This window comes from Ahaetulla prasina, chromosome 6 (genome assembly GCF_028640845.1).
Source record: "Ahaetulla prasina isolate Xishuangbanna chromosome 6, ASM2864084v1, whole genome shotgun sequence".
NCBI lineage: Eukaryota > Metazoa > Chordata > Lepidosauria > Squamata > Colubridae > Ahaetulla > Ahaetulla prasina.
In genome coordinates, this window is record NC_080544.1 from 96337904 (window position 1) to 96362082 (window position 24179).

Here is a 24179-nt window from a genome sequence, read left to right on the forward strand (position 1 = left end):
CCAGGAATCAAGAAAGCCCTCTACAACTTGTGGAAGTAGCAGGAGAGAGAGCCTGTGAATGTTTAGTGTGCATGAATGAGTTGTTGCATAGGTGAGGTATTGTATTATGTAGGGAGATGGTGCCTGGATACTGTGAGGTTGCTTAGAAATAGTTTAGCTGAAGTTCTTTGAGGTGCCCAGCTTCCCTTCTAAGGGTTGATTAGAAAAGACAGTGGGAGATCCCTAGTCCTGGTATTAGGGGCTGTTGGAAGGGTGGAGGTGGGCTATAGTATTATAGCAGGGGTGAAATGCTACCGGTTCGGACTGGTTCGGCTGAACCAGTAGCGACGGCAGTGGGTGGTTTGGAGAACCGGTACCGACGGCAGCATGAGGCTCCGCCCACCCACCCGGTCGTCATTACTTCCTGGTTAAAACCTGTTTTTTACCCTCTGCGCATGTGCAGAGGGTCCAAGCACACACGTGCACTTCCGAACCGGTAGGGAAGGTAAGTAGATTTCACCCCTGTATTATAGTGGGCATGGGGAGATATGGTGGGAGACAAAGAGCAGACCATACTTGGGGGACTGTTACCATACACCAGATTTACAATGGGGTTCCTTGGTCTCAATCCCAGAATTCTTTCAGTAGATTTTCAGTGGCCCTAGTAATCTACAATGGCTTCATGGATGCAGTAAATATATACTCTCTCCTATACATTTGGTTTTATATTTTAATAAAAAATATTTTTATATTTTTAATAATGACTGTTTTTTAATATTTATTGTTTTACTTCATTGTTGTATTAGGCAGCCATATAAATTTGATGAATGAATAAATAAATTCTGCTTTTATCTTTGTAGCCTATAGTAGTGGCCAAAATTGTGGAAACCTTTTGGGAAAAATGTATTTTTTGAGGTTTGATGGCTAATAACACCACTTTTTTTATTTTTTGGAGTTTCAAGATAATCATATTCCACTGCTGGAATGGCCTGGGAATAGCCCAGACCTTAACCCAATCGAAAATCTATGGAGATGACTAAAGAAACTTCTTAGTCAGAAGTGACCCAGCAATAAAACCCAGTTAATAGAAGCAATCTTTCAATCTTGGTTTCACATTATAACAGCTGCAGAACTAAAAGAGCTGGTTCACTCCATGGGAAGACATTGTAAGGCCATAATTCATGCTAAAGGTTACCCAACTAGGTATTAACTGACATGATAATTTTTGTGTATGTTTCACTTTTCTTCTTTATACTGTAACTGCTATTTTAATAGCAAATCCTTCATAAAAGTTACTGCATTACATTCTTGATTAAATTATCTTTCCATTGATATATAATTTTATGGTACTACTCCCCAAAAAAGTGGTGTTATTAGCTAGTTTTAGAAAATACACTTTTCCCAAAAGGTTTCCACAATTTTGGCCACTACTGTAATTTGGCTATGTAGCTTATTTCACAGAAGGCACTTTTGCCGTTGAAAGCCTTACGTACTGATCTGAATAACTGCCCATTTCCAGCTTCATTTAAGGAGAAAGAAAGTAAAACCAAATAAAAGCTTTTGTATCAGAAAAGTCGAACAAAAAATGTTAGAACACCTAGGTGATTCTGAGTATCTTCTGAGTTTAGGAACTCATGTTGAATTCTAAGGTTCATACTACAGGCTGTGTGTTTTCTGTATGTGGTGAATAGAACTGTAATGTGCTTTATGTTATGCTGCCCTTGAAAATACAACTTCCAGAAATAATTCACAGAGATCTGAGAACATCAGGGTTGAAAGAACTGTTGTTGTTGTTAGTTGCGAAGTCGTGTCCGACCCACCGCAACCCCATGGACAACGTTCCTCCAGGCCTTCCTGTTCTCTACCATCCTCTGGAGTCCATTTAAGTTCACGCCTACTGCTTCAGTGACTCCATCCAGCCACCTCATTCTCTGTCATCCCCTTCTTCTTTTTCCCTCAATCTTTCCCAGCATTAGGCTCTTCTCCAGTGAGTCCTTCCTTCTCATTAAGTGGCCAAAGCATTAGCTGTAATGATCATCTATTTGTTTCCAGCCAAATTCAAAATACTGGTAAGCGTAGGATCCAGGAAGATACAGAAACACTTCTTACTGTTTTGGTCCTAAGTATATTTTGGGATTTAAAGAAGGCTTGTTTTTCCCTGCAGTTCCCTCTGTATAATGACATATTAGACATATATGTATTTATGGGGACATGAATGGACAATATCTTCCTGTAAGAAATGCCTCAGATTTATTTAAGAGTTGGATGTATTCATCAGTCATTGACTGCCAAGAGATAGTATCTGTGTTTTTTGGAGTTTAATATGTTTTGGGTCTAATTAATCTGTTATCAGTCCTGTTGATTGAGAGTTATTGTTGCTTTAATCTTGATGAGTTAGCTTGTTATATGAAAGATGGGATATGCTCCCAAAAAGCATGTACAGGGAGTCCTTGACTTACAACAATTCATTTAGTGACCATTCAAAGTTACAACGGCACTGGAAAAAAGTGACGTATGACCGTTGTTCACACTTATGACCATTCCAGCATCTCCATAGACGCGTGATCAAAATTCAGACTCTTGGCATCTGACTCATAGTTATGACGGTTGCAGTGTCCCTGGGTCATGTGATTCCCTTTTGTGACCTTCCGACAAGCAAAGTCAATGGGGAAGGCAGATTCACTTAACAAACTATTAACTTACAGTGATTCGCTTAACAAGTGGGGCAAAACTCACTTAACAAATGTCTCACTTAACAACAGAAATTGTGGTCGTAAGTCAAGGACTACCTGTAACTGTAACTCTTCCTTGCTTCACGAGACGATGAGGAGTTTGCTATCTATTCTAAAGTGATTTTTGTTGCTATTTTTAATGTATTGAAGTCAGAAACTTTTTTCCAGAACTAAGCCAAATGATTCAAAAAAATCTGGTAGTAATTTTTTCTTTAACTTCTTCAACAATGCAGGATGATTTCATAAGGAAACAATATGTTTTATTATTTCATATCCATATGTGAGGATGACTGAAGGGGCCTCAGAAGTAAGAATTAGGCTCTTCAGAACAAACCATATTTCCGAAGTTACTTCAGAACTACTGTATTGTACTAGTATACAATATACTTGTAAATTGGAAAAACTAATTCTATTTTGCTGACTACTGGTAACATACTTTAGATCACCGAGGTACTCGGTAGTAGTTTCATAACATCTTAATGTTTCCTGCCTCTCTCTGAGTTGTATAAAATTATAATTGATTTGTGGTTCCAAATTGCCTAATATTAATCAGCTTGAAATTGATCGCAAGCCTCTTTGTTAGTTAAAGAATGCAGCATTACAAATAAACTGGATGCACATTTATTCCAGCCCTTAAATCCATGTGTCCAGTTTTAGAAAAGTGAAATTAAATGCTGCATTTCTCTAAAGAAACTCAGCAAATGACATAATAAATAGCCGGTTAATCAGTATTTTACCTGCCATCTCAGGAAACTATAAATTACTTGTGGGTTGGTGGTTTTTTTTTTACATGGCTCTTGCAACTATTAATATACACACAGTAACTTGTAAAACATGTAGTTATTATTCTGCCTATATTAGTTCTTTCATACTAATGATTTATTTTTCATTTTCTCCAGGCTATAGACCCGAAGTTAACTGGAATTGATTTATAAATGAGGAATCTGTATTAAATGGATGCTCTCTTCATCTTGCTACAGTGGAAAACTGAATTGTCAATCGAATGTAGCCTGATAAATAGGACTTTGAAGATGCTGTATCAGCAAGAATGAAATCACTGGAAGATACTATACAAAGAACCTTTGGGGTATTCTCAGACTTATTTGATTTTTGATTTTTCGGGTTTCTGTGGGAGGGGGAAACCCTCCTTTCTGCCTTGCTGGATACAAATCACCTTGTTTTAACCATAGATGTACAACTCATGTGGGACCATGGCTTTTCCAATATCTGTATGGCTGAACTGTGTGTGGAGGGCAACACAAGCTCGCTTGTTGCACATGGGATTGGATGTCACATTTACTTTTTGCGTACTTGGGTTCTTGATTCACACGGCTGCCGTGTCATCCCAAAAGTTGGATGATATTGACCCCGTGGTGACCACCAATTTTGGGAAAGTGAGGGGAATGAAGAAGGAATTGAACAATGAAATTTTGGGGCCAGTGATCGAGTTTCTTGGAGTTCCTTATGCTGCCCCGCCTATTGGAGAACACCGATTTCAACCGCCTGAGCCACCTTCTCCATGGCCAGACATCAAAAATGCAACACAATTTGCACCAGTATGTCCCCAAAACATCATTGAGGGCAGATTACCGGAAGTCATGCTTCCTGTTTGGTTTACGAATAACTTGGATATAGTTTCTACTTTCGTACAAGATCAGAATGAAGACTGTCTCTATTTGAATATATATGTCCCGACTGAAGATGGTGAGTTATTTACTTAAGGAGCAGGGGAAAACTTTTGTTTACTTTTCTGTTTGATATTTCTTTAAACGATGAAATCATGTGTACTGGTAGCCAGCACGGCTTTTTCTGTCTGCATGCTAATTTCTTTCCCCGTTTTTGTTTTTTTAACCTGTGTGCATGTGGCTTTTCTATGTATGCATCAGTTTTTAGCCAATGCTGTCCTTTTTCTTCTCTTAGCCTAGACTCCTTTTCAGCACGTTTATCCTTAGGTCAAAGTTGGTACCTAATTCTCATTCCCATTGACTCCTGAGACAGATGCATCAACATCTCGATCCATTGCATGGATAGGCAAGAAGGAGATTCTACTGCGCTCAAACGATACATATAATAAGCAGCCCATATCGAAGCTAATGGTATTGCATGCTCCTACCGTCTATCATTGGAGCTCCATATTATTTTCTAGTCTTCTATTCATTTTTCAGTCAAAAGAATATCCAAGGAATGTGCCAGAAAACCCGGCAAGAAAATTTGTAGAAAAGGAGGTATGTATAAAAGTGGACACAAACAAATCCTGGGTTGGAAAACAAACAAACAAAACGAAAAAACAACAACACCAAAAACTAAATTGTTCAAAACTGTAGGGAGGAACACTGCCATCCTAAAAGAGAATTAGGTTGTTGCTGTTGATGGTGGTGTTACAGAAAGAAGAAATTGTTCGTAATTAATAGGGTTGGAAACCAGCGAAATAGGACAAATGTTTTAAAAACAAGAGAATTAAACAAAAATTCATTTCCCCTTCTGAAGCATTAATGCACAGGGTATTGGAGAGTTGTTTGCATGTAATCATCTGATAAAGAAGTGGAGTTCAGCAGTAATGTGTGTTTTTCACATGTAGAGCCAGTGACTTAGTAGAGAGTTTAATGAGCCTGAAGCTTTTATAGCCTTGATTCCCTTGAATGCAACAGAGACGAATTTTGTAGTTGCTGTATAAAATTACTCTTTTTTTCCCCTCCGGGTATCTTATTAAAAGACTGAATGCTGTTTCCAAAGAGATAGAATTACTGTATAGTTACGTTCTTCTGGAAGAAGAAAAAGTATGGATTGCAAAGTAATTACTTTGTTTACCAAGTTTATTGTTTCATATCATTCGGACTGAAAGTGTACATAACACTTCGTATTGGATTTATATTTCTAGTAATATGCAGTTTTGTATTGGCTATCAGAGATGGAGATACAGTGGACTATCATCAATTGAGAAATGTTTTCAGATTAGGATTTTTGGGGTTTTTTGGAGGAGTTATAGTGAAGATTTTGAATTTGTTTTCCCATGTATTTTCCATTTTGTTTAGCTTTGCAGTCTTAATTGACTGTTTACCAAAACAAAGTGTTCTGGCAATCAGTTAGAAACCTGAGCATTCAATTTAAACTTTATGGCAACTTTACGTTCTTCAACTATCACCAATACAATCGTAGACGAGCCATTGACATAATTTGCTTTTTTGTGATTGTTTTCTTTCTTTGCTTTGCAAATCTATTCATTGAAAAAAAAAAAAATTCAACTTTATTTCACAAATCAATAGTTGTGGAAACACCCCATAGTTTTTCCTATTTTACTTTTAATTTCCTGAATATTAAAAATGGAAACGGTCAACTTTTGTGAGTTTTCCATTTGTATTGATAGGGTTCAGGTGATTGTTTGGTTTATGGACCTGGGAATAATTTTGGGAGGAAAATACTCTTCCTTAATTCTTCTTTATCATGAATTGCATCCAGCAAGAAAATCTTGGCTTATATTAATCAGATTGCTTGTGTTGTAGTTTGTTAACCACTGCTAAACTAAAGTTTGAAGTGGGACATAATGCGATCTAATACCACAATTAATTAATGGCAGCATACTATCCAAAGAAGATGAATACATACATTCATTGCTTCGTAAGCTTATAACATCTCAAATAATTTTCCAAATTGATTCATTATTTACATGTTTGAAAAGTGTGTCAATATATTTTACTTTATGCGTAAGATATAGAAATCTGAGGTGAGTTAGAGAAGAGCGATGTAGAATATAGTTGCATAGTCCTTGCATTAAAAAACAATTATAACCACGTTAAATGCCAGTCAGGCACCATAATATTTTCTATATTCTGTGACATTTGAAAGTGCTGTTCCAACATTAAGACTAAGATTATTTGCTTGTTTACTAATTAAAAACAAACACTGTAACAATGATGTAAGATTAATATGATTACCTTTGGATTGTGAACTTAATTTTTTTTTCAGAAAACAGAAGGAAAATATTCTTCCTTAATTCTTCTTTATCATGAATTGCATCCAGCAAGAAAATCTTGGCTTATATTAATCAGATTGCTTGTGTTGTAGTTTGTTAACCATTGCTAAACTAAAGTTTGAAGTGGGACATAATGCGATCTAATACCACAATTAATTAATGGCAGCATACTATCCAAAGAAGATGAATACATACATTCATTGCTTCGTAAGCTTATAACACCTCAAATAATTTTCCAAATTGATTCATTATTTACATGTTTGAAAAGTGTGTCAATATATTTTACTTTATGCGTAAGATATAGAAATCTGAGGTGAGTTAGAGAAAAGCGATGTAGAATATAGTTACATAGTCCTTGCATTAAAAAACAATTATAACCACGTTAAATGCCAGTCAGGCACCATAATATTTTCTATATTCTGTGACATTTGAAAGTGCTGTTCCAACATTAAGACTAAGATTATTTGCTTGTTTACTAATTAAAAACAAACACTGTAACAATGATGTAAGATTAATATGATTACCTTTGGATTGTGAACTTAATTTTTTTTTCAGAAAACAGAAGGGAAAAATATTGCAGATTTGTTTCAAAGATTCTTCCTGCCTGCTGTTTCAAAATTGTTCTTCTATTAAGAAAGTTTTTTTAAAAAATGGATCTAGAAATGAGAATGGAGGTTGATTATTCCTCTCATTCTTTCAGTGTTGCTAAAGTTGCTAGATTTTATCTTAATTTGCACTTTCTTTCTTAACCAGTAGAGTCTATAGAGAGCTATATCAGATACAATATACCATTAACCTATTAACTTGAATTAGCTTATTTTCTAGGTTTGTACAGTACATTGAATCATAAACTAACTAAACAGGCTGGGCATTGCAATGAGCTAAGTCATAAAAAAAAACAAGCTGTGGTTAAAACTTTCGAAGAGATTATCTTAAGTTTATCTAAATTCTGTACAACGTTTAGCAATTTAAACAGCTGTGTAAACCACTGTTCTGCTATCATCTTGAATTAATAATAGACACATCTCTTTTTTTCCCAACTCTTCTTTATTTATTTATTTATTTATTTATTTACATTTATATCCCGCCCTTCTCCGAAGACTCAGGGCGGCTTACAGTGTATAAGGCAATAGTCTCATTCTATTTGTATATTTACAAAGTCAACTTATTGCCCCCTCAACAACCTGGGTCCTCATTTTACCTACCTTATAAAGGATGGAAGGCTGAGTCAACCTTGGACCTGGTGGGACTAGAACCTGCAGTAATTGCAGGCAGCTGTGTTTTAATAACAGGCTTCTTACAGCCTGAGCCACACCGCGGCCCTTTAGAAGCCTGATTAGAATCCCTTAGACATGGATTCCCAGGAGGGTAGAGGGTCCATTCCATAGGAGTAAGATGCATTCGGTGGTGGGATTCAGCTGGTTCAGACCAGTTCAGGTGAACCAGATGCTAATTTTACATTTGGTTCACCAAACTGGTAGTTGCAAGGACTTGCTGGCCCAGCCCACTCTGCCCCACCCCTCCCAGGAGTCTCCACGTGGCCTGTTTTAGATGCCAGGTAAGCGCAGTGCCTGTGTGCAGGCTCTGGGAGTGTGGAAAACGGGCCTCCTGGAAGTTCCAGAAGTCTGGAAACGGGCCCGTTTCTGGCCTTCGGAGGGCTTCCAGGGCCTGGGGGAGCCCGTTTTCACCTTCCTGGAGGCTCGAGGAAAGCCTCCAGAGCTCGAGGAGGGCAAAAACGCACCCCTGCAGGAGGTTCAGGAGGCCGAGTAAGCCATGCCCACCATGGCCAGGCCCACCCAGCAACCGAGTAGAGAATTTGTTTCTAAAATTTTTGAATCTCACCCCTGGATGCAATTCACTCAAAGTATTATGTGTCAGAGAAAGAAGGTGAAGACAGTCCCTCCCTAACAGTTTACAGACTGTATTGGAGATGCAGATAGTAGAATCTTCAGCCTGCAAGAACTGATCTCAGGCCCCAAACCAAGTGTGACATGAGGCTATTCTTCCAAACTGGGTTATTTATTGTTTCACACTTATACACATAACCTTGCGTGGGAATCTACCTCCTTTCTACATTCCATCCCACATTAAAGATCCTCAATGTGCAGACTCAGTTGAGATCCTTTTCCTGAGGAAACAATCTCTCTATATTGCTACAAACACTGGTTGACTTTTCATAAAGAATTAATATATGGACAGTTGATGTACAGGCACATTAGAGGGCGAGATGAGCCCATATTGTCTTTCATGCTCTCTTACTCAGACCTGGAAGCTACTGTAGGGGCAAATGTCAACAGATATGGAACGTATGGGGAGATGTCAGTAGAACCTCCTCTCTGGTTTAAAACAGTGATGCTAAAAATCTGTTGGTATCTGTGGCAAAAAGTTCAATTGGTAAATGATATTTCAGGATTTTTCCAGAGTTCTATTCTATTGCACTGTGTTCTATTGCATTGTGTTGTGTTCTATTATGCTGCCAAAAATGGACAAACTATTTTACTAGCCTACAGTGACCATACATTCTCTAATACGAAGGACAATCCTTTATTTCACAAAGCTGTGGATTTGGATTTATTTGTGTTTCAAAAACCTCATTTTGTCCTCACTTTACGACTATAATTGAGTCGAAATTGCTAAGTGAGACAGTTGTTAAGTGAATTTTGTCTCATTGATGACCTTTCTTGCCACGGTTGTTAAGTGAATCTCTGCTGTTCAGTTAGCAACATGGTTGTTAAATGAATCTGGCTTCCCCATTGTCAGAAAGTTGCAAAAGGTGGTCACATGACCCCATGACACTGCAACTGTCATAAATATGAACCAGTTGCCAAGCACCCGAATTTTGATCATGTGACCGTGGGGATGCTTCAACGGTCATAAGTGTGAAAAACGATCATAAGTCACTTTTTTCAGTGCCATTGCAAATTCACTCACTAAATGAACTATTATAGGCTGAGAACCAGTGGTGGGCTTCAAATAATTTAGCAACCAGTTCTCTGCCCTAATGACTGGCTGGGTAGGCTTGGCCATGGTGGACATGGCCAAAGATTGTGACAGGCAGCACTTGGCTTCCTGCAACTCCCTGGAGCAAAAAGGGGCTGTGGGGGGGGGCTCTGTCCCACTTCCCCCATTTTGGGCCTAGTAGGCCTCCCTGCAGCCTCCTGGGAGCAAAAACGGGCCGTGGGGGGGCCGCGTCGTAGCCCCCTGTGCCCCATTTTGGGCCTAGTAGGCCTCCTTGCATTTACCTGGGAGCCAAAACTGGGCGCATGGGGACTCCTGGAAGGGGCGTGGAGGGGTGGGGCCAGCCAGCAATTTAACAACCGGTTCAGCCATGCAAACTGGTTGAATCCCACCACTGTTGAGAACCACTTGTATTTTGAGCATTTAACTTTTATTGTATAAATGGTATCACCTAATACAGTCTTTCACATTCATGTGAAAAATAGAGAAATTGAATCATTTTTTTAAAAAAAAATGAATTTACATATTCTATTTTACTTTAGGTACCGTATTTTATCAGAATGTGCATTTTTGTAACATTTTTCTTGGCTTTCCTCTTGAATTTACTTTTCTAAAGGAAAGCTATAAACAATTAAGGTTTTTTATTCTTATGAGCTCTTTCAGATTTGACCTTTTTCAGGTTTGTCTTTTATTTTTTTCCGAGAAAAATGGTCACAGTAAACGATCCACAAAAGGAGTTATTATTCTAAAATATTTGATATGTGGTCAGCCAGCCATTATCTTATATAGTTTTTTAAATTAGTTTGTGCTGGTTTTATTTCTATTATATTCTAGATGATAGCTTATTGCTAAAAATATTATATTCTTGAGAATAATTCTGATGTTAGTGTTACACTCTTAGTGTGATAATATCCTATTATCTTCCTTCATTTTTTCCCGTGAGTTGTTTTTTGCTCTGGGATTACAGCTTTGTACTTTTTATTTGTTCATCTGTTTACTTTACTCAGTCACTGACTGAGTAAAGGTTACTACACTTAAGCATTTCCTACCAGTCCAGGCTTTACTTAGGGTGTATGACAATTTGTTGCAGCCACTGGACATGGACAACTCGCAGGGCAACTCGCTGTGGGACAAGAGTTACACTAATATCAAAGAAATAGTGGAATAGAATCATTAAAGAAATGATGCAAAAGGAGCTACAGAATAAAATATAAATGACAAAAAATAAAATATTTTTAAATTTTATTTTAAATAGTTGAATTGTTAAATTCTTCCATGGTGAGTTGGCCATGGCAATTTGGCTGTGATGAGTTGGCTGTGGTGAGTTGTCCCATTCTGTTTAGTATTACTTGATGGCGGACTACTTAATATCCTATTTTCAGATACAGCAAAATATTAATAACAACTTCTTAATTTAAGAATGGGAATGAGAATTTCCCCTAATTGACCACAATCCTAACCTAATTGAATAGATTAGGATTGAGAATACTATGGTAGGCTTCCCATCATCATCTTGAATTGCATTCGGAAGCAAATCAGTACCCAATGCAGCTCCTGCAGAAGAGGTGATTCATATGCACACTGGGATCTGCACAAAACTATGCAGGCCGCTGCATTTTGCACCAACTGGAGCTTCCGGAGCTCTTCAAGGGCAGCCCCATGTAGAGCATGTTGCAATAGTCAAGACAGGAAGTGACTAGGGCATGAGTGACTGTGAGTAGGGACTATTGGTCCAGGAAAGGACGTAACTCTTCAAGCAGGAGTTGTGAATCCCGGAAAAGCCCTAAATTATGCACAGGGTCTGTTTGGGGTAGTGCCACCCCATCCAAGACCAAAGGTCGCAATTCTCCCTGAGCCAACAAACCCCAAACCCAGAGCCACTTCATCTTGCAAGGGTTTAGTTTCAACCCATTGCTCCCCATCCAGCCCCTAACAGCTTCTAGGCATTGCGAGAAGGAGGACATGGCATCACTTAACTCACCATGGGCCGAAACATACAGCTGAGTATCATCAGCATCAGTATCAGCAGCATATTGGTGATACTCCAGTCCATGGTGACAGATGATCTTACCTAGAGGCTTCATATAAATGTTGAACAGGAGAGGAGAGTTTATTGAGCCATTTTCACCCTCCCGGAGGCGTGAAAAAACCTCTGAAGCCTGGGGAGGATGAAAATGCCCTCTCACCGGGGTGCAGGAGGATGAGTAGGCCACACCTACCATAGCCACGCCCACCCGGCAACTGGGCAGAGAACTGGTTGCTAAAAATTTTGAATCCAACCCCTGCACATAAAACAGTGGGCAAGGGCTGGATCTCTCCCCTCCTATCAACACTGACTGAGAGCAGCCACAGAGGAAGGAAGTGAACCAGGATAGTACAAGGCTTTCCACTCACATCCCCCGAAGCCATCCCAGGAGAATACCATGGTCGATGGTATCGAAAGCTGCCTAAAGGTCAAGTAGAGCAAGGATGGATACACTATGCCCATCCCGCTCCCATCAAAGATCATCCAAAAGTGCGACCAATGCTGTTTCTTTCCCAAATTCAGGCTTGAATCCTGATTGGTAGGGGTCGAGATAATCCGTTTCATCCAGAAACCTCTGGAGCTGCCGCGGGAAGATTGGAGACATCCAACGTGGAGTGGATGTTGTGGCCTGCCAGTGGATCTGGCAGCAGATTCCGACAGTGAGGAGGTTGGGGAGGAACATGGGCCTGTCCTGGAGTCTGGGGAAGACTCTGACGAGGGCTCTGCATTGTATGCAGCGATGGGGCCAGGGCCGTCTGACAGTTGTCAGCTGAGTTTGGAGGCAGACATCAGTGAGGCAGTAGAATAGCTGAATCCTGTTCCCAGTGTGCACATGTCCAGAGCTGCCAGGAGAAGGGAACAGCTAAGGAACAAAGGTCAACTCAGAGGTAAAGCCACAAGTGGATGGTGAATGATCCCTCCCATAGGGAATAAAGAGGAGCGAAGGAGAGGGGGGTTTGCAGGAGACAGTTCGTTTGGGTGAAGATCTGTTCCTGCATTCTTGCCAAGTATTGTCAGTTATAGTGTGGAGTCTGAAAGGTATCAGCCTTGCCATTCTCCAAACCTGATAAAAGTCAGTAATTGTATACTATCTTGAAAGACTGTCGGAGAGGAAAGACTTTGCTGGAGAGGAATTCACTGTAAATTAAATAAAAGGGGTTTATCAGGACGAGGACTCGGCTTCATGCTGGTGGGGAAGCCTAGGTCAGAACAGTGGAATCCAGCAATGCCCTCTCCTGTAGGGAAGCATTAATCACTGCCAGAGTCCACCCACCTGTCACCTCCTGGAAAGCTTTCACAAGCCAGGAGGGACATAGGTCTAAAACACAGTTGCTTGCATGCATACTCCCTAGGATCCTGTCCACTTCCTCGGGAGCAAAAGGGTCAAACTATACCCAGATAACAGGGTGAGAACCTGCCTCAGGGGCTTCCACCGGACCACCAACCATGCCGGCATCTAACTGGGAATGAAGTCAAGCGATTTTGTCTTCTAGAAAATCTGCAAATTCCTCAGCATGGACCTTTAGGTGGACCTCAATCACCTGCTTCCCCAGGAGGAGGCACCTCCCCTTAAAGAGGATCACTGGGCCATTATATGTTAATACTGTACATTTCATGTTGTCACAGTCTTAATTCTGACACATGGCATAATTATCCTCTCATTATGTTTCTAAGATAGATGTAATGTACACACCTATTTTAAAGTAAGTTCTAAGGAGAACCTCTATGCTAAGAAACCTCCAGATATTTTAACAGTTATTGGTTGTAACAGAATGGAAGCAATAATTGCAATCTGGTAAAAGAAAAATGTATGGCTCCATCTATTCAATGGACTGAAGACCTGATTGCATTTGTCAGTTATGAGCAGATTGTCTATCGATGTAGATTTTATGTAGACAAGTACAAGTAGTCCTTGATTTATGACCACATTTGGGAGCAAAATTTCTGTTACTAAGCAAGGCAGTTAATGGGGGTGAGTGTTTTCCATTTCTTTTTCTTTGTTTTAATTAAAGCACTCTTTATGTGCTCTCCCCACCCCTGGACAATGTATATGTTACCATAACTATTATTTTTTTGTGTTTTGCCCTTTCCCCCCTTTTTTTAGCATTTAATGAAATGCAATAAAAATAAATTTTAAAAACTACCGCCTTGTAGGTATCCTGCAACTGCTATTTGCCCACCTTCAGCATAGCATAAGCTGTTTTAGACCCATGAATAAAATGTTTAGAGAAAGTTGTGGCCACCCTGAGGATTTCTGACTATATTAATAAATTTTAAAACACCCTTCTTATAAAAATGGCCAGTTGTAACTTCAGAGGCACTACAGCATACACAATGCTGGTCTTAGCTGAGCTCTAGCAGCTTCTGCAAGGATGATAAGTTCAATTCATTTCTTAGGAGATTTAATTTTCCTGCAGCCCTTTCTTTGTACGTGGGATTATGAAAATACCATTTATTGCCTTTGAGGTTTGCAGATGACCAGAACAATGTGTGTCGAGGGAAATCAGGAGGCTCTTTGGAACAATACCCACCCTGCACCACTCTATCCACTTTGTATGAAAATGACTGCAGCAATGTGCATGCCTCAACTAATGTGCATTGCAGCCCAAGCTTTCGCTGTTGTGCTGTTTATCAAGCACGTGTAATTAGTTGAGTGACTTTCGCCTCCTATTAAGGAAGCATTGATTTCGCATAGTCATAAATAAAGAGGTGAGGTTTTATCATTTTTAAAGGTGCAAAAGCCAATCAGACTTTTTTTTTAATGCCCCTAAAGCATCAGGGATATCAGCAAGTTGATAAAGAGGTATCTAGGTAGGTGCAGGGATGGCCAAATAAACCTTTTTAATCAAAGAAAAGAACACATCCAGTTTTGTTTCTTACTTGGAAGCTGCTTTTAGATTTTGTGCTCAAGAAAGAAAAAAGTGAAATTCTGACTTGGGCCTTTGTTGATTAGATAAGCTTGTTGTTATAGAAATGTATAGCCTAAGTCAGGGGTGGGTTTCGCTTACATTTGCTACTGGTTCGCTCGTGTGCATGCCACTTTTGCACATATGCAGAAGTTTCTCCACCTGCGGAGAGTGTATTTGATGATGTCTGGGAGGGTAGGCGCAGCCTACTGCTGCTGCTGCTGCTGCTGCTACCGGTTCACCCGAACCGGGGTTAACCGGTATCAGCCCACCACTGGTCTAAGTATGCAAAAGTAAAAAGTTGAGGCTGCAGTGTTAATAATTTTATTCTACTGCGCTAAAAAGAGCTGGAAGTTAATGTATTTTTTCCCCTATTTTTTCCTTCATCCCACACTTTTCTGTTCCCCTTTCCCACAATCTTTATTTTTTACTTGTATTTTATATTTTGATCACATACCCACAAAGAGATATCTGTTGTTAAGTAGCTGGTGAATTTGGACTGTGGAGCAGTGAAGAGGTTTGACTTCTAAATGCTCTTCAAACTTTTTGAGTTTGTTTAATACTATGCTGAATATTTGCTACTGACCTTTGGTTCATTGAACTGTGTGAGGGAATAAAGTGGGCTGTCTATTTTAAGACCTAGGTAAGAATAATCACATTTATGACGTGATAGCATGAAATACCATCTTCATTCTGGTTGCTTCGCCTAGAATCCATTAAGTGTTTTTCTTTTTTTTTAAATGAAGAAAAAAATAAATAAAAAATAAAAAACCGTAACTGGATTGCTGCTGTAGTAAGTGTGAAATACATTTCATCTTGGTTTTGGATGAGAGGATACATAGGAAATTTCATTATTTCCAAGTAATTAATACCTTATTGTTAAATTATGGCAGCTATTGAAGGTCTTTAGCTAGTATGTTGGCTCTTTCTATGTTACATTCGATAATTCTTACGGAAGTCTTATGTACAGTAGCATCTGGCAGGAATTATCCGTATGCCATTGTTATAACATGCATGCTTATATCAAAAGAAATCCACCCTGCTCTGTAAAAAGAAAGAATATGGAAGAGGTTTATAGGGGTATTGTTTACCCCTATAAACATCCTAAACAGAAGGTAGGATGTAAATCCATTAAATACTTCATCGCATTCAGATTAGACTGTTAATTAAGTGTGGAACTGGATAATTATGACAATTAGGTGTGGGGTTTTTTTTGCCAAGTGTCAAGGCAGTGATCCGGCGCCCAGGCACCTGATTGGTTATTTTGGATCAAAAGACAATAAGCACATCAGTGAACAATGGGATTTTAAGCTTTATTATTAGCTCAAGGAAACAGATTTAAAAGCGTAACACAGAAAGCATAAATACCAGGCAAAATGATAACCAAATCTCTCACAAGCTGTCAGGAGCTCTTTATAATGACAGCAGAGATGTCTAGGTGGCTAGTTTTCACAATACCCAATTCTAGATTCTATGCAGAATCTCCTAGCTTAAAGGCTAGTCCTGGGGATTTTATTAAAATCTGCCACCGTTACTTCCTGGCCCTGTTTCTCTGGTCACGAGATTGCAAGTCTCTGATCTTGACTTTGTGTTGGGAATTGAAAATCTGAGATTTTCAAAGATTTACAGCTATGTGATGTTTCCCACCCTCTTCACTTTTATTCAGTAAACTAGAGTAAAAAGACAAGCAGGTTAGCTCAGAATGAGTTCCATATCTCTAGGCTTTTCTTAACAAGGATGAGGCATAAAAATGTATCATTAAAACTCCTTGGAATAATAATAGTTTTCTACATTGCCATTGCAGATAGCTACTTAGCTGGCTCAAAAAATCATAATCAAATTTAAATTTTAATCGCCTTAGTTTTGTTTTTTTTCTAAACTAACCCATCTGGAAGAAACCAAAAAGTACGAAGATTAGTACTGAATTTAGGAATTTTTTTTTTAAAAAAAAACTTTCTCCCATATGTGACATTCTAAAATTGATTCTGATAGATGCTAGTATAGTAAACTGAATAGCTGTGATTGAACAACACACCTGGTTTGCTTTTTGCACATTTTTTTGAATGTGTATAGTATATTGAAACATACTAACCAAACAGACTGGGGTTTTTTACATCAAGGCAAGTCCCCTCAAATTAATCAAAGAACAACAGACACCAAACATACCAGGATGTGTGAAAGCAACTGCTAGGTCATTGCCTGGCCTTAGGAAATACATTGTGTGAACTCAACCAATTATTAATCTAAGGAGACCTGGTTTTCCAAGCTTGGGGACCTGGAGGCAATCACTTTTTTGAATTTCTGCACTGTTTTGTTGTGAATATAAAAGGGAGAATACACTTTAGTGGTTTTTGAAGGATACGCAAAGTTATAATGGTAACTCTATGTTGTCAGAAGAATAATTCAGGGTTCCAACTCGAGCCAGGGTTGCAAGAATAACAAGAATAAATAAAATAAATAAATAAAAATTGAGATCCAGACAGCTGTGAGGAAAGAAGAAATATTTATTCCTAAAAGCAAAACAGCTGGCTTTTCTTGCAGCAAGGTCAATGGGGAAGCTGGCAGGAAGTTGCAATTAAGTGAGGTACACAGTTAATTGACCCCTGAGGTCTTCAGTTCACAGTGGGAACCAGAATTGCCAAAATCACCACTGCTAACTGACTGTGGAGATTCTCAGTCAGCCAAGTCATGGTTGTCCCAAAGGTGCTTTTTCAAGAGGCAACTGGGCTTTCTGGTTTTTCTTTGAAGATGTTTTGCTTGTCATCCAAAAAGCTTCTTCAGACTAGATGGTGGGGAATGGAAGGATTTATGCACCTGCAAGAAGCCAGTTGGGCACCCTGAGGCATATGAAGACCTAAGCGAGGTCTGTAGTAAACAAGAGTGTGACAACTTACCGCCTCACCGCACCACTGATTGCGCTATCAAAATCCTACCGGGGCAGCCCTACCGAAGCCAAAAATGTATTCAATGACAAACACACACCCAAGGAATTAACGAAGATGAGAGCATACATAGAAAAAAACTTAAAACGGGGCTTTATACAACCCGTTCGGTCTAGGGTAGCCGCTCCGGTTCTCTTCTGGGAAAAGAAGGATGGAAGGCTGTGCCTTTGTGTTGATTTTAGGGGGATCAACGCTGTATGTGTGGAGCATCTGTATCCCCTTCCGTTAATGAAAGACACACTAGCCCACATGGCGGAGGGTAGATTGGATCTCAGAGAGGCATATTACAGGGTCCGAATTAGGCCTGAGTGGGAGATGGCATTCAACTGCCCGCTGGGCAGTTATCAATTCAGGGTGATGCCATTCAGCCTACAAGGAGTACCCACTGTATTTATGCAACTGATCAATGAAATCTTGTAGGAACATCTATACAACAGTGTGCTTGTATATCTGAATGACATATTGATTTATGTCCCTAGAAAAACACGTTGTCTTAGTATGCCAGGTCCTAAGCAAACTATTAGCCTCCAAACTCTACATCAAGTTGTCGAAATGCGAGTTCCATAAGTCGTAATTAGACTATTTGGGATTCCACATTTCTCCAAAGGGGGTAGAGATGGACCCTGCAAAAGTAAAGGCCATTGTTGTGTCTGCGCCCCCTGAGCCGGGCCCCCTGCCAGAAAGTGACTTGGAAAGTGAGGGGGAAGGGCCATCAGGACTTACTTCTGGAGCACCGGCTTCCCTGGCTCAGCTCCAGGAGCCAGAGGCAGGCCAGGTGGAGGAGATAACGAGGCTTCCGTCCCCTGACTCTTCCCCCCCAGGCCACCCCTCCAGACCCGGCTGATGGCAATCAGGCCTGGCTGGACCCTAGGTTTTGTAGGCAGGAGAGGCAGGAACAACAGAAGCAGCGGTGGGGCAGGCCTAGGAAGTGCTGAGTCACAGAGCCACACCCCATAGGGTATAAAAGCAGCAAGGGCTGCTATTACACTTCTGGTGAGCAAATCAACTGCTTAGAGAGAGAACTTGAGCTGAAGTATTGTTTTTTCCTGGTTTCCTGGTTGACTCACCAGCATCAAGAGAGATAACAGAGAAACTTGGCAGACATTTGCTAGTTTGCTGCCAGAACTGATAGTTGCCATGGACAGAATTGCCGGCTAATTAAGTCATCACTCATGTCTCCCGGACTGAGGTGAGGGGGACAGAACAGCCATTTTGGACTGGCAAGCCCCAATAATGCAAAAACAACTGTAAAGCTTCTTGGGGTTTGCAAACTTTTACCATCAGTTCATCCCATCCTTTGCTTGTGTGGCTCTTCCATTAAAGGATCTATTGAGGACCAAACAATTAGTCCAAAAGTCGCGTCCAGATCAACCAGTACAGTGGACATTGGCTTGCCAGCAAGCGTTTGAGCACCTGAAGGCATTGTTTGCATGAGAACCAATATTAAAACATCCAGACTCCACCAAACCAAGTTTGTGGTGCAGGTGGAGTCCAGTGACGTAGCAGTGGCAGCAGTTCTCAATTTCTCTTTGCAAGGAAGGAAAGCTGCAACTGTGTGCATATATCTTCTGCAAGTTGAATGAAACTGAACCAGGCTGTATGGGAAAAGGAGGCCTTTGCTGTTTTGTGGGCCTTGCTGATGTGGAGACACCTTTTGGAGGGGGGTGACTTACCATTCGAGGTCTGGACAGACCACAAAAATCTGGAGGCTCTCCAAACCGTAAGCTCTTGCCTAAGCAGGTCAGATGGGGGTTATATTTCAAACGCTTTAACTTTTGACTGAAATATACAGTATCCCTGGTGGCAGGAACTTCTTGGCAGATGCCTTGTCCTGAATGCCACAACATGCCAGTGACCGTGAGAAAGTAGTACAGGCCATAATCCTGGCTTCGTCACCTGTGGGTAGTATAGCAAATCAGACAGGGGCCACTGCTCATTCAAAGTCCCATAAGACTGAGAATACCAGAGATATTCAGACAGCCCTTCTGACATATGAGTGGTTCCAAGCCAATCAAAACACCCTTAGTCAGAGGGCCAGACTGGCCTGGAAAGGCTCCAAGATCTACCTACCGAAAGCCCTCCAAATGGAGATGCTGCAACAGTCTCATGATGTCCAAGCAGCTGGCCACTTCGGTTTTCTCAAAATGTTACATTTGACCAACAGTCAATTCTGGTGGGCCGGGCTCAAGAAGGACATCGAAGAATATGTGCGTAGTTGCGTGACCTGTGCCATAATGAAGAAACAGCCAGGTAAACCTGCTGGTCTCCTACAACCCGTGGCATCTCCTCTTAGGCCATGGGAGGAGATAGCCATGGACTTCATTGTGGATTTACAGACCAGTCAGGTAAACACTGTAATCTGGATGGTTATCAACCTTTTCTCAAAACAGGCCCATTTTGTGCCTTGTTCAAGGTTACTGTCAGCCAGGAAATTAGCTAAGCTTTTCATTGTGCATATTTATCAATTACATGGGGTACCACAAAGGATTGTGTCTGCCCGAGGGGTTCAGTTTACCACCAATTTCTGCTGTAAATTCCTGGCCATGATAGGGTTATCTCAGGGGCTTAGCTTGATGTTCCAAATGGCTACCAATGGAGCAGCTGAAAGGACCAATTCCATTGTGGAGCAATACTTCCAGTACTATGTTAAACACCAGCAAACAGACTGGGCGGACTTACCCTTTGCGGAAGTGGCATATAACAACGCCGTCCATAGTAGCACCGGATTCAGTCCCTTCCAAATAGCCACGGGGACTGAGTTTGTACTTATACCTGAGTGCCCCCAACAGAGGCCCGAGGGTCTAGAATTACAAGAATGGGTATCATGCATGCAACGTGTGTGGGAGAACGTTAGGGAAGCCTTGTGGAAAGCGAGGGAAAAATACAAATCCCAAGCTGACAAAAAGAGATGACCACAGACCCCCTTTTATGTGGGCCAAAAAGTGTACCTCTCCACCAAATACCTGAGTCTGAAAGTACCCTGCAAAAAACTAGCACCCAAATACATTGGACTGTTTCCAATCAAAAAAATCATAAACCCTGTTGCTGTTAGGCTAAAATTCCTGCCTTTATTGGGAAGAACAATTCAGAGTTTCACAGTAGCTTGCTATGTCCACTCAGGATGTCTATGTTATGGGGTACCCCTCCTCCCCCCTCCCCCTGTTGACATGAGGGGAACCCGTCATTATGAGGTGGAAGAAATCCTAGAAATCCATCCTAGATGCTTGCTTGCACCAGGGATGTCTGCAATACTTTCTCATATACTTTCTCAAACGTCGCCAAGACACTTCCAATTTTACGCGGGAGAAAACCCGAATAACCAAAGACCTACACACACACACACACACACACACACACACACACACACATATATATATATATTCTTCAAAATATGTTGTTTTATCTATGACAATTGTTTGTGTATAATGTTGTGACAAAAAGAAATTAAAAAAAAAGTCATCAGAAGTCAAATTCAATTCAAAGATTTTACATTCCAAATAGAATAATTGAAACAAAGTCATCTTGCCACCCTTAAGCCCCAATAATTTTGATGGATCTCTTTTATTGTTTCTCTGACAGTTGTATGAAAAGATAATATTCTACTTGTGGATGTTGTTCCATGAGTGTAACGTAATTATTAATAGCCCCACTTCTTCAACATCCTTGGAACAGACTGGAAAACAACGTGTGCTTCAGAAGCAGGAACACAAATTCTTACCTGGAGAAAGAAGTATGTTTAAGAGGATAGGATATATTCCTTTGCCTACCTCAGCATATATTTTTAAACCAGCTAGTTTTCTTACATAACAATCTTCTTCTCAATTGACTTGCTGTGAACTCCCCATGCTCATGGCAAGAAAAGACCCAAAGCATTATTTTAAGAACTCAGAAATCACTAATCAGTTGTAGAATGTTAATTGATACTCCTATGCAAGTAAGTAGTTCATTTGTACAGTGTTTTCCCCAAAATAAGGCCCTGTCTTATATTTTTTTGAACCCTAAACGAGCACTTGGCCTTATTGCCATGCACTCAAAAGCCCGATTGGGCTTATTATCAGGAGATGTCTTATTTTGGTGAAAACAGGGTATTAGAGGAATGTCTGGCATTCTTGTGGTATCTTTTTCTATATATGTAGGGTGCAGAAAAGCACAACAAAGATGATAAGGGGACTGGAGGCTAAAACATATGAAGAACGGTTGCAGGAACTGGGTGTGTCTAGTTTAATGAAAAGAAGGACTAGGGGAGACATGATAGGAGTGTTCCAATATCTCAGGGGCTGCCACATAGAAGAGGGAGTCAAACTATTCTCCAAAGCACCTGAGGGCAGGACAAGAAGCAATGGGTGGAAACTGATCAAGGAGAGAAGCAACTTAGAACTAAGGAGAAATTTCCTGACAGTTAAAACAATCAATTGGTGGAACAACTTGCCTGCAGAAGTTGTGAATGCTCCAACACTGAAAATGTTTAAGAAAATATTGGATAACTGTTTGTCTGAAATGGTGTAGGGTTTCCTGCCTGGGCAGGGGGTTGGACTAGAAGACCTCCAAGGTCCCTTCCAACTCTGTTATTATGTTATGTTATGTTAGTCTAGTGAAAACAAGACCTGATAGAAATGTTCTAGTATTTGAGAGGCTGCCATAAAGAAGAGGGGGTGTCACCCTATTTTCTAAAGCATCAGAAGCAGGGGTGAAATGCTCCTGGTTTGGATCGGATCACTCGATCCGGTAGCAATGGCGGTGGGTGGTTCGGAGAACCAGTAGCAAAAATCCTTACCCTCTCTCCCCCGCCCATGACCAGCTGAGCCGCGTGATCATCAGAGGTTTTTTTTTTTACTTATAAAAGCATTTTTTCTTCAGCTGAAAAAATGCTTTTAAAAGCAAAAAAAAAGCCTCTGATGATCACGCAAATCAGCTGGGTGCTAGCCAAAAAATGGGGTGGGGGGTGGGCAGAGTCCATTTTTTCTCCCAGCAGGCTCTGCTAGCCAAACCAAAAAATGGGGGGAGTCCGTTTTTCCTCCCAGCAGACTTCAGGAAAGCTTCAGGGAAGCCTGCTGGGAGGAAAAACGGACTCCCCCCATTTTTTGATTTGCCTAGCAGAGCCTGCTGGGAGGAAAAACGAGGTGGGTGGGGGTTCATTTTTGAGAGAGAGAGAGAGAGAGAGGAGGCAGGAAATGAAGGAAGGAAGGAAGAAAGGAAGGAAGGAAGGAGTACAAACCTGGCAGTAGACGCAGCTTCAGAGGATAATCCAGGGCTGGAAGGGGCCTGGAGGTCATCTAATCCAACCCTGCTCCAGCAGGACATTGTTAGTGAGTTTCTGTCTTTTGATCCCCAAGTCACACAGCCACGCCCACCAAGCCACACCCATAGAACCGGTAGCAAAAAAAATTAGATTTCACCCCTGATCAGAAGGCAAGGAAAGAAATAATCGATGGAAACTAACCAAGAAGAGAAACAATCTAGAACTAAGGACAAATTTCCTAACAATGGGAACAATTAACCAGTGGAACAACTTGCCTCCAGAAGTTGTGAGTGCTCCATCATTGGAGGCTTTTTAGAAGAGACCGGACAGCCAGTTGTCTGGAATGGTATAGGGTCTCATTCTTGTGCAGGGGATTGGACTAGAAGACCTCCAGGGTCCTACTCTGTTATTCTATGTCTGATTCTATCGTTTAGGACAGAGTTCATCAACCTTGGCAACTTTAAGATCTCAACTCCCAGAATTCCCCAGCTAGTATTTGCAGGGGTTGTGATTTATTTATTTTTCTAAGTTTTATATGCATGCTTATTATTAAGCATCTGAAAATCCTAGATTTTTACTCTTGAAATGTCTTTTCTGGAATTGCTATTTAAAGCATGTCTTTGATTCAAAGCTAGGATGCATTCACATGACACTGTTAGCCATAAATATGACTTATTTAGCAAATTTAACCCGGCAATGTCCCACTTATTTTTCTTTATTTCTCTCCTGAGAAATGGGAATGGTGTGGATTTTAAGCTGCTATTATACTGTATTATAGGTTAAACATGCTATCCAAATGTAGACTATGTCCTATCTCTGATTGCTGCAAACTACAGGATATAGCTAATGGTTTCGAAGTATAAATTCTCTGTTGAAAAGACTTCACCAATAAGAAAACACAAAGTTTTGAACACTGTACTTACACCAGTCATTTTTTGCAAGAATATGTACGTACCACCAGCAGATTGGCTACATTACTTTATGATTAAATAAGTCTGCCAGTGTGCCTGATGTCTACATGCAATCATTCTTCATTTTTATTTATGTATATCTAACCTTTGTTTTATGTCCCATGCCAATAAAACAATGTCAAATTTTAAGTTATTCAGGTCTGGCCAATTTAAATATGCTGAAGAATATGGCTTGGCTATCTTAATGATCCATTTATCTAAGAATGTCTCAATTATTAAAATGTTAATAATCTACTAATTGCATTTCTTTATGAATAAATAGCATTTGGCTAGCTTCAGTGTAGGTTTCAGATTTCTGTTTTCAAGGCTTCCTCTTTCTTCTCAGTTTCTTCCACATTTCCACATTACAATATTAGCAGATAATACATAAAGAGAAGGGAGTTAGTCTATGATAGCCAAAAATCAAAAAGTGAATGGTGGCATATTTTCAGATTTATTCCTTCTCATAAAATCTGT

The 24179-nt window shown here is 40.3% G+C and overlaps 1 protein-coding gene across 2 annotated transcripts in view; it reads left to right on the top strand.

Annotated features, from left to right (window-relative positions):
- Nucleotides 1-3875: 3875 nt before the first annotated feature.
- Nucleotides 3876-24179, top strand: part of NLGN1 (neuroligin 1) — a 636113-nt gene continuing 615809 nt past the window's right edge. For both annotated transcript variants that reach the window (XM_058188586.1, XM_058188587.1), the window contains exon 1: nt 3876-4415. In XM_058188586.1, coding sequence (XP_058044569.1) covers nt 3902-4415 — 514 coding nt within the window. In that variant the 5' untranslated portion in view covers nt 3876-3901. The remainder of the gene's footprint in view (nt 4416-24179) is intronic.